Source organism: Antechinus flavipes, chromosome 3, assembly GCF_016432865.1.
Source record: "Antechinus flavipes isolate AdamAnt ecotype Samford, QLD, Australia chromosome 3, AdamAnt_v2, whole genome shotgun sequence".
Classification (NCBI taxonomy): domain Eukaryota; kingdom Metazoa; phylum Chordata; class Mammalia; order Dasyuromorphia; family Dasyuridae; genus Antechinus; species Antechinus flavipes.
Window position 1 is genome coordinate 172,753,882 of NC_067400.1, and position 12,096 is coordinate 172,765,977.

The 12,096-nt window shown below is 36.2% G+C and overlaps 1 protein-coding gene across 1 annotated transcript in view; it reads right to left on the minus strand.

The window, feature by feature from the left end:
- Positions 1-10,643: 10,643 nt before the first annotated feature.
- The window catches only part of GAS6 (growth arrest specific 6), a 97,324-nt gene continuing 95,871 nt past the window's right edge, over positions 10,644-12,096 (minus strand). Inside the window, exon 15 of the mRNA XM_051984254.1 lies at positions 10,644-11,223. Within this exon, the coding sequence (XP_051840214.1) occupies positions 11,069-11,223 (155 nt within the window). The 3' untranslated portion in view covers positions 10,644-11,068. The remainder of the gene's footprint in view (positions 11,224-12,096) is intronic.

Below are 12,096 nucleotides of genomic sequence, written 5' to 3' on the forward strand. Positions count from 1 at the left end.
TTATTGTTATACTAGAGCTGCTTAGTAGGACCCAAGCTTCTCTTAGTTCATTCACTTAGTATAGCATGATCAGATTTTTGCTTAAGGAAGATTAATCTATCACCAGTGTGAAAGATGGAGGAGCAACTCGGGGTAGAAAGCCTTGTTATGTGCTTGTTGCAAAATTAGTCTAGGTGTTGGATAATGAAGATTTATTCTATAATGGCAGCAATCAAAATATAAAGAAAAGTATACAAATTCAGCGATATTGAGCTTAGAATTGACCATATAAAAGTATCTATTCATCTCAAAATCCAATTAGAATCTACATACATTGAGATTGGTCAAAAAAATCAGGAATCTAGAGTCAAAGTGAGTGTTATCCTTTGATGATTTGGGGAAAAAAGAGCAGTGTCCTTCAGAAGCTAATACATAATCCTAACTAAGTCTAAATGGACTAATTTCCACATTCTATCTCTTGCCTCTCTGAAATGACTTGGATAAATAGTTCAAACACACTATTCTTTAGCACCCAGCTGTGAATTACCAGTCAAAACTCAGATTTTCAGAGCTTATCTGATGCCCACTTGACTGACTGGGATAACCGAAGTTAACTTTCTCAGAGGTTGGTTTAAACTTCTCACTCTACCCTCATGATGCCTGATTAACAACCACCACCAGTTTAAGAATGCAGTTTAAGTTGACCCTGGATTAAAAGTATATAATCCTGGCCAGGTCAGTCAAACAATTTGCTTTCAAAAAGTATTCAGAGAATGTTCTTGCCAATATCCTCCCTCATTTAGACACTTGCATCCTCTGGTGAGATCTTATAACCTTGACTAGAGCCAAGAGCTGCTTGAAATAGCAGCCAAGCATTTTTTTCCTTACCCACAAAAATGTTTGTATCCCTCACCCTGATCATAAAATATGTGATATTAATTTAATTCTCAACTTGTTCATAACTTTTATTTTAGATCTCCAATTTTTAGTTTAAGTCCTATCTTTCCTTATCCTTTGGCCTTAGCCTGCCTGCCTTCTTGGGTGGTTTATTCCCTTCCTGTTCCCTCGTTCCCCTGACAAGTCACAATGAATGAATCAAGAGAAACTAGGGTCCTCAGTCACCATTAGACATTCCTTGTATAATAATAATTTGGGAAGTTTCATCCTTGGTAATACTCTCCTTCTTCACTGTTCTCATCTCTACCCCTTAGAATTCCTTGGTTTATTTATTTATTTTTAAGATTTGACTTTTAAGAAAGATAGCATGGGACAAAATAGAAAAGATATTGGATTCCTTTATTGCCATAAAATCCTAATTTGATCATTTCTCCAACCATGAAATTTATTGATTTTACTCCTAAGGAGGGCAAACTCTGCCTGATTCAGCTATGTTGGAAATTCTTTGACTGTAATATAGGAAAGAAATTATTTCTGCTTTCTAGATAAATATGGAAAATCTTACATCAGCTGGTTGGCTCCTAGTGATTGTTACCAAGCATGGAAATCTTTGAAATAAAAAAAAAAAGGAAAAAAGAATAAAAAAGAAAGCATATTGGATTTGTTGTCTTGACTAAGTTCAAATCCTGGCTTTGCCACTTTCTACTACCAATCAACTTTGGGCAAGTCATATTTTTTAAAACAATCTGGGACTTGGTTTCTCCATCTATAAAAGGAAGAAAATATTATGTGGCTTCTAAAGTTCCTTCTACTCTAAAGCTATGATCCTTATAGGAAGATTGTCCTTATTCTTCTAATTCAGGAATTCTTAATGGACAATGAACTTGTTTTGGAATATAATTTAATAACTATTTCAATATATTTGGTTTCTTTTTTAATCCTACATATTTTATTTTATGCATTTTAATATATACATATTATTTTGAGTGGAAGTCTATGGACTAAATTTACCAGTCTATAAGAAGGGCCCTTAATATACATGAATATTAAGAACTCTCACAGTTTTAGTTTTCTCTTTTTCCTTTTCAAACTATGTAAACTTATATTTATATTTTGGGGCAGCTAAGTGATGCAATGGATAGAGCACTGACCTTCAAATCAAGAAGACTCATTTTCATGAGTTCAAATCTGACCTCAGATACTTGTTAGCTATGTGACTGCTCAAGTTACTTTAACCCTGTTTGCCTCAGTTTCTCATCTATAAAAGGAGCTGGAGAAGGAAATGACCATTCCAATATCTTTGCCAGGAAAACCCCAAATGGGATCACAGAGGGTCTGAAGAGATTGAACAACAAAAAATTTATATTTTTAATTCCTCAGAAGAATATAAGCTTGTTGAAGTTAAGATCTGTTTTTCATTATGTTAGGGCCTAGCCCAGTATGTCATACAGAAAAGACACTTAACTCAGCATCAGAGAAAGAATTATGGAGATTTAATGCATATCAAAGCATAGTATTCTCACCTTTGTTGTTACTTGTTTACTTGCTCATTTTTTCTTTCTCATGTTTTTCCCCCTTTGATCTGATTTTTCTTGTGCAGCATGATAAATATAAAATGTTTTTAGATGAATTATATTTATGAACCTATATTGTCTTAGGGAAGGTGGGGAGAGGGAGAGAGGGTGAAAAGTTTTGCTTTCCAAACACAAGGCTTTGCAAAATGTCAACAAGTATCTTTACATGGATTTGGAAAAATAAAATACTTTTAAAAAAGAAAAAGAAAAGGCATTTAGTAAATACTGGATGAAATGGATTGGATTGTCTTGATATTAGTAAAATACTAAGTAAGAATGCTCATATTGATTCCTATCACAGAGGATCTGGAAAATGTAAATGAGAAGTTATAGAATCCTTTCACTTTGGCTTTCTCATTACCTTATTTCTCCTAGACTCACATAAAGAAAATTGGAAGGAATCTTTTAGGGCATCTAGTCCCATCCTTTGATTTTACAGATGACGAAACAGGATTCCAGAGAGTTTCAGTAGTTTATTCGGGATGACACAGATATAATAAATGGCAGAGCTAAGATTGGAAGCTAGATTCTCTCACATAAAATCTAGTCTTCTTTACAATGTAACATGTTGCCTTCTCACCTCACTTAGTAAAAATAGTAATAACCACTCATTTCCAATGGACTTGTAAAGTTTATTAAATGCTTTCATCACAATACTCTCGTTAAATTGAGGAGCGCTTGTGTTATGCTGCCATTTTGCAAATAAGAAAACTGAAGCTTAGTAATGTGTCCAATCTAGGTCTTTTCCATCCAAGTATATTCCTTTTTTCACTCATGATAGACACTATCAGTCTAAGATCTAATTGATCTCCTGCCCACCCCCACCCCCCAACAACAACAACAATAACAACAACAACAACAAAACAGAGATGGAATTAGATTGTCATGAGGACATGGAACATATAGAGTACTTTCTTGCATACATCTAGAACAGATAGGAAATATCAGTGCTGTCAAAGGATGTATGTTCTCATTATGGCTTATCTAATATGCTCCAGGGCTATTACTGGTGGTGGAAAAGGGAAAATAAACTTCCAGAGAGGATCCTATCATACTGTTCATAGCCATGTTGCAGAATATTCTAGGGAGGGGAAGTAAATCTTTTGCTTGTGTAGGCATTTCATTGTGGCAGCAGTATCTAGTTGATCATTTCCCACTTCTGGGAGCAAGTCTAAAACAAAGCGAAAAAACCAGGGAAACAAATGCAGAAGCATTTTTTTCTTGTCTAGTCATTTATCGTGTATGTGACTCCATGAACTTTGTGTATGGATTTTCTTTGCAAAGCTACTAAAGTAGCTCGCCATTTCCTTCTCTAGGGTGTTCCCATTTTACAGATGAGGAACTGAGGCATAAGGGTTAAGTGACATGCTTAAAGTCATATAGCTAGTAAATATCTAAGACTGAATTTGAACTCAGGCCTTGATTCTAGGCCTGTTGCTCCATTTACTGAATACCCCAGAAAAAGCGTATTCTCATGCCTCCTGAATTCTCCCTCCCTCCCACTCTCTCTCTCTTTCTTTCTCTCTCTTGCTCTCTCACTCTCTTCATTTTATTTTTTTGTTATTCTGAACCTGACAAACACCAATGAATAAAAACATTTCTATGTGCAAAGAACAGGAAAAAAGATACATATAAAAAACATTATGTACAGCTTGTTTTTTTTTTTTAAGTATATAACAAAGTCAACATGTAAGTTTCAAAGCTGTTTCTCATCTGTGTCTCCTTCTTGTCTTCAATGCATTGAAAAAAATGCTTCAGTAACTCTCTTTTTAAAAAAATCCCTTTTTTAGTTGTTTTTGGGCTTTGCTATCCTAATTTTTCTCCCCTTCCCTCTCTTTCTCTTATCCTCTCTCTCCTTCCCTCTTCTTCCTCTTTCTTCCTCTCTCCCTCCCCTATCACTCTCTCTCCCTTCAAACTTATTCCCCATTAAAAACCAAATGGAAACTCAAAATCTTCCTTTATAGCAAATAAGCTTACTCAAGCAAACTTGTTTAATCATAACTAATTCTTCACGACCCCCTATTTGAGGTTTCTTGGCAAAAGATACTGAAATGGTTTGTCATTTCTTTCTGCAGCTAATTTTACAGATGAGGAATCTGAGGCTGAATTTGAATTAAGGTCTTCTCAATTCCATGCCCAGAGTTTTACCCACTGTGCCTCTGAATCAAGCAAACAGATCCACATGTTGGACTATGATTGGGAACCTCTGATTCTGCATCTCTAGGCCACTCTATTGTAAGAGACGGATAACAAGTTTCATCAGGGACTCTTGGTTATGCTTAGCCCTTGCATTCCTAAGTCTTTTCCAGCTAGTTATTGTTTGTTTGCTAGTTATTGTTGTTTTTTACATTGTTGTATTAACTGTACCTCCTGCATCCTCAAAAGGAACCAGGAAACTGTGTAACAGTGGCACATGTTATTTATTTATACAGCTAAATCCTAGAAAATAAATCCCATTAGAAATGGGAAAAATCTGCCAGGAGACTTCTTTGAGATGAAGGCTCGGTCATTATCTTCAACCATCACTTTAGCACAGATCTGCTATGTCCAGAAAATCTTGCTGTTAAGGGACAGCTATGCTGCAGAGGGATAAGAACTGGACTTAGAGATGTGAATTCAGATTTTTAAAAAATTAGTAATCACTTATTTTTATTTTTAAAACAATAATAGCTTTTTATTTTTCAAAATACATGCAAAGAGAATTTTCAGCATTCATCCTTGCAAAACTTCTTGTTGCAAATTTTTCTCTCTCCCTCCCTTCCTCTTTTCAATAATCACTTCTTGAGAGACTTATTCTTTTAGTTAGAAAAACTTTTTTTCTTTAAGATGGAAAACTCTTTTTCTAACTCTATTCAGATCAGAAGAAAAAAGGAGCTGGATTCTTCAGTAACTTTGGCTAACACTCTTGGTTGGAGGCTTGGAGCTATGTGACCCTACCAAAATTACATAACCTCTATAACCTCTATGATCTTCAGTTTTCTCATCCATAAAATGGAGTATAATCATGCTTGCTTTAGACACAGGGATGTTGTGAGGAAATTGCTTTTTGAGTCTTGAAGTCCTACAGAAATGAGTAATTATTATTACTGTTATTAAGTGAGGTGAAAATTAGGCAACAGAAAACAAGTCAGAGAAACAAGGTTTCAGAGCTTTTGATTTTTGCTTTCTGGAGCCTCCTACGATGTTAATTATGAGCATACGAAAAAATATTAAGCTAAGAGCTGGAAAGAATACAACAGTTAGAGAAGGTATAATTTAGGATAAACGTAAGACTCCAGTAAGAATAGTTATATTACATGATAAATGCATTTGAGAATTTCAAAGCAAGGTGCTATGAGAGGATAGTTTGTCATCCAAGGAAGTGAGGGAAGTCTTCTGAGTATACATGGCATTTGAATTAGGCTTTGAGGATGGCAAAGAAAGGGAGGGAGTAAAGAAAGGGATGGAGACAGAAGGGAAATATATGAAGAACTTCAAATGTCCTTATTGGGGAGTCCCTCACCTTAGTGTGAGAAGACCATCATAAAAAATGAGAGTAGGAAATCTCCTTTTCCCAACTTCACATCTCTCAGAAAGGATGACAGCTATCATGTTTTCTTAATTTCATTTCAAAGCAGTGAATGAAATCATAGAAAGGGCAGACATGGAGAGTAATAAATTTTTTAAAAGCTAACTTGACAATGTTCTCTAAATAGAACTGTTGATTATGAGCGCCTCCCTTTTGAGAAAAGCTTCTGAAGTCAGCTCCATCCATAAAAATGTCAATGGCATAATTCATTACCCTTTCCTTATTCATAACAACAGACATGAAAACATTAGACACTCCATCTGTCATGGCCTGCTCCCTCCAGCAAAGGCACTGATTGGAATAGCAAGGGGTGTGACAAGAAGGCCAAGCTGACAGGCCCATGTATATATAGCATTTCATTTTGAGAGATGCCATTATTTTTTGTTTATAAATAGCATCCTCTCCCCTTTTCTTGCTCAAAGTAATCATAGCTAGCATTGGTATAATGCCTTAAGATTTGCAAAATACTTTACATGTATTAATAATTATTAAATCAACATAACAAATGTTAAGAAATAATTTTGGCAATAACTAATAATAAATTAATAAAATATATATATTTGTGTGTGTGTGTGTGTGTATTATCTCATCCTAGAGACAGGTGTATAATTATTATCCCATTTTACAATAGAGAATATTGAAGATATCCAGGCAGCTACAAAGGCAGATTTGAGGAAAGCTTTAAGCTTGTCTTCTTGACTTCTAGTCACTTAGCTAGGTCCTACTAGAGTTTGAAGGCACTGATTACGTAGGGCCATAGTCATCACATCACTGCTAAATTTTTTTATTTAAAATTTTATTTAAAAATTATTAAAATCAACAAAAATTTTTATTAAAATGTGGACTATTAAGTTACTACAGAACTCAAAGGATACTTGGTGCATTAGTTCTGATAGAACTAATTCTATAGAATGAGGATCAGTCATCTAGTTTTACTCATTATCAACATAGAAAATTACCTGAAGCTCTTAGCAGAGTTTTCTGAGGTCCTGAATCAGCAAGATACTGCCAGGAACTTAAGAAAGGGGGGAAAAACATCAACAAAAGCAAAATATCATGGTTAAGCGAGCAAGCCGCATCATGCAAAGGGATGAGCTCTCTGGGTGGAGGCAAAACACTTAAATTTTATGGACATGTGATTTAAGACATGCCTTGAGGAGCAAAACTATGAATTAAGGTCAACTAAAGCCAGCAGAATAATGCTGAGTATCAAGAGCCCAAGAGGGAATATTGGCAGAAGACTCAAACCCAATCCACTCCAAAGTCTTTCATTCTGGAAGATAATCTTTGGCTAGATTGAAGAATTCTGTCCTAATTTGCAGTATAAACAGAAAGTTTCATAATGAAGGCTTTGGGTTTTAAGAGACAGTTTAGCTTAATAAATAATACCTAGGATCAAACTTCCTCTTGAATAAGAGTAAATAACCTCTCTGAGCCTCAGTTTCCTCAGAATAATAGGAGCTGTTTTAGAGTTCTGATGAAGGTTAAATGAAATCATGTCTATACGAAGTGTCCTGTAAACCTTAGAGCATCAGTTAGGTTTGAAATACTAATTATCCTCATCATGTGGTATTGACTTCCAAGCACTGGGGCTCCCGTGCCCCAGAATGATCACCTAGTCTTCATTCTTTCCTTTCCTCTCTTCTTCCCCCCTCCCTCCATCACTCCCCATTCCCCCGTCTTTCATTCTCTCTCTCTTTTTTGTCAACTTTGTCATGTAGAGGCTATGAGTTTGGAGAATTCATTGGAGAAGAAGATTTAGAAATGAGATGGACCTTGGAAGAAAGGAAGGAAGGAAGGAAAGAGAGAGGGAAGGAATGAGGGAGGGAAGGAAGGGAGGAAGGAAGAAAGGGAAAGAAGGAGGGAGGAAGGGAAGGAAGGAGGGAAGAAAATAAAGAGAAGGGAAGGAAGGAGGAAGAAAGGGAATGAAGGAAGGATCTATTAAGTATCTAATATTTTCCAGGAACTGTTAACAAGTGCCTTGCTATTATCTCATTTGAGATTCCCAACAACCTTGGGAAGTAGGTACTGTTATAATCACCCCCATTTTATAGTTGAGGAAATTGAAGCAAACAAGGTTAAGTGAGTGGTCTAAGTATTCTTGACTCCAGGTCTAGCATAGTTACCCTTTGTGCCATTGAATGGTCTCTAACAGCTTTTCCTCTTGAAGTCATCTAGTACTAAACCATCTTTTTATATAAGAGAAAACTGAGGTCCAGATAAATGTTCTGTAAGAGATCTGATTGAGTTACCTACTTCCTGCTGTATTATTAATGAATAATAATTCATTATTTTTTCCTCAGAGTGTATACTAATTTAACTTAGAAAGGCCAAGGGCATGCACTGTGTCCCAGGCCATTGTCAATCCTTTTAAATTTTATTTGCCTGGGGACTTTAAGGACTCCGGAGGAGAGAATGAGGCTGATGACCTTGTGAAAGAATGTTTCACTTAAATCACCTTCATGTGCAAGTCAAGACATCACTCTGTGATGTTATTGGACCTCTTGGAGAATGAAGGGCAAAAAATAACAATATAGACAGGATTTGTGATTTTAGTAGATAGAGCACTCCTGACATGGGTATTCCTTCCAACAGTTTTAGATTACAACTTGTTTCTGACCTAATAGATGAGTCACAGAGATTTACCTGAGGTATCTAAAGTTAAGCAGCTTACTCAGGGTAAAGTTTCAGAGATGGGATTGAAACCCCATGTGACACCAAGTCCAGAATTATCCATTATGATAGACAAGGACAAGAACAAGGACAATAAATATTCAATCACCAATTAATGATACAATTGTTCATTCTCTTTACCAGCTGAAAATTTGGAAGAAATCATAGAGCTAGAATTGGGTCTTAAATGAAATTTAAAAAATGTTCTTATATAGATAAGGATACAAAGGCCCATAAAAGGATGGTAAATTTAGAAGTGCTGGAAGGGATCTAACAAACCATATAGTCCAGGCCTTTTGCAGGTGAGTTACTGAAGTCCATACAGGTAAGAAGCCGTAGAGCTGGGATTTGAATCCCAAACTTCTAAATCTATCATAGTTCCACAGAGCTTCCAAAATAATTTATCCAGAAGGGTTCTATAAAAGTAAAGTTGTACATTTAGGGGGCACAGTGAGTTAGTTGGAGTCAGGAAGACCTGAGTTCAAATATAGCCTTAGACACTTAATTAGCTTTAGACATTTGACTAGATATGTGACTGCCTCGATTTCCTCATCTAAAATATGGGAGTAACAATAGCATCTATCTCTTAGGCTTTTTGTGAGGATAAAACGGAATAATATTTATAAAGTGCTTAGCACAATGCCTTACACATGTTGTTATTCAGTTGTATTTTAGTTTCTCACTCCCATGACTCCATTTGGGGTTTTCTTGGCCAAAATGTTAGGAGTGGTTGGCCATTTCCTTCTCCAGCTCATTTTACGGATGAGGAAATTAAGGCAACTAATGAAATGACTTGCTCAGGATCACACAGCTGATTAGTGTCTGAGGACAGATTAGAACTCAGGTGTTCCTGACTCCTGAACTAGTGCTCTACCCACTGTGCTCCCTTGTTGGCCTTACCTGGCACATAGAAAAGACTTAAATGCTTGTTAAAATTAAAAAAAAATAATAATATAACTTTTCAATTGCAGAACCTGACATCAGTAGGATCTACTTGAGTTCAAATCCGACCTCAGACGCTTAATACTTACTAGCTGTGTGATCCTGAGCAAATCACTTAACCCCAAATGCCTTTTTAAAAAAAAAAGCAAAAAAACAATCTCAGGCAGGTCCTCAGAGGGAGTATGCTCTAAACCAGGGGTCCTCAAACTATGGCCATGGGTCAGATGCAGCAGCTGAGGACGTTTATCCCCCTCACTCAGGGCTATGAAGTTTCTTTATTTAAAGGCCCACAAAACAAAGTTTTTGTTTTTACTATAGTCTGGCCCTCCAACAGTCTGAGGGACAGTGAACTGGCCCCCTATTTAAAAAGTTTGAGGACCCTGCTCTAAATTAAGAGTTACTTATCTATCTGGTCTATCTAGTGCCATCTAGTCTAACCATCTCTTTTTTCAGAGTGGAAAATTGAGTTCTAAACAGCTCAAAGACCTCTCTTAAGGTCACAAAGTAGTAAAGGAAAGAAGGAGGAGTTGAATCCACTCTCTAAGTCTATATTCATTCCCATTGTATCACGTTGTCTCTCTCTGATAGCCAATCTTTATGTGAGGACCTCAGTGGAGGAAATTTCCTTCCTTCTGAAGTATGACTATTTTATGGGCCACAAAGCTCAAAGCTTATGGAGGAAGGGCTACCAACTCTGAGTTTTCTGAATTACATCAGAGATCTTTCTACTGGACTACATTCAATATGTTTGTCATAGAGGCATCTTGTAATGTAACTGGTGGAACAAAATTTAGAAGGGGATGAATTTAGAACTCTGAAAATTATTGGGAAGAAATGAAGCGATAAGAGAGAATTCCCTTGTATACAAATCCTCACATGCAGGAACATGCATAGGCACATATGTACACACATACATGTCAGCTGGCTCTGTTACTGACAGTTTCCTTTTCATCCCTGATAATTCCACATGGTTTGGTCACGCAGAAGAAAAAACATCTTTAGACACGGAATTAAAAAGTTTTCTGTAAATATTTTATTCTTTCATATTTCATAAATCAGAAAGAAATATTTGTAATAAAAATAACAGAGAACTATTATTTTCTTCAAGTCTATGTTGATATGTTTCCAGGCTTCTCTGTTCCCTCAAGACTCAACATTCATTTCATGAAAAGCTTTTGGAGTTTTTGTGTGTGGTTTCTGATCAATATTAGTCTTCTCAGCTATTTACAAATATATTACAAAGGTTTGGCCACAGGGCAAAGGAAGATTTCAATGATCGATTGTAAGGATCAGTAGCTCCTACTGAGAACTTCAGTGTTTTTTTAGAGAAACTATACAGCATAAGGAGACTGAATAATTTATACTTTTTTTTTTTTGTAAAAGAAAAGCATGAAAAGTTTTTGGTTACAAAGTATGTAGACTGTTTCCACGGAGGCTACTGACCAGCTTGCTCAGTCGGAGGACAAGAATGTGATGTGATGTCACCGTGTTTATACATGGCTTCATCTAAATCTAATGTTTTCTGGTTGACCATCAGGGTCATGCAGCCATGGTAGAATGCAGTGACTGGAGCTGACATCACAGGAACATCTGGGTTAAAAAGGAAGGAAAAACAAAACATCTTTAGCATGACATGCCATCTGTAATGAATGTGTCCCTCAGCTTCAGAAAATCATCCCTTTGATAATAGGCCCCATACAGTCGTCAGTTTTCTCCTCCCTGTGTTCATTCTGTCACCAGTCAATAATCTTGCCCATTCTTTATCCTTTGCTTTTCTCTGATCCTGTGAATTCTCCTTATAGTACACATATTATATATTGTATCTTATTTCATTTGAGCTTTTGTTCCTAGGAAGTACAGACTAATGGGGGATAAAACACTAATATAGTTTGAAAGAGTACACAACATTATGTGGTGACACAAGAAACTATCAAAACCAGTTGCTCTCTGATGTCTGATAGGGAAGTTAATTACCATGTACTATGGAAAGGCTTTTCCCTTTAAAATCCATCTTAGTTAGATTTTAAAGGATGAGAAAGGATTCAACAAGGAAAAAGAAAAAAAGGAAAGGCATTCTAGATGGCATTGGCAAGAATGCCAGATATGAAAGAATTTAATCAAAGACATAGAAGAGAGAGAATACAACATGTACCTGAAGGTAAGAACTGTGTAGTTTGGCTGGGATACAGAGTACAGGGAAGGGTGATAATATGAAATTAGTTTGGAAAAAGAGAGTACCATCAGTTTGAGAAAGCCAAGAGGCAAATTTTACTTTTATTTAGGAAGCAAAAAGATTCTTGAAGGAGTAAGATGATTCAGGCTAGAAATCTTTAGCATTTAACGTTATTGCAGCCAAGAAAATTGGATTGACTTGGGGAGCTAACTGAGATGCATAAACACCTGGCTCTGGCTTTATAGCTACCATCATGTTACTGTGATCACATGCCTGTGGACAACAGTATT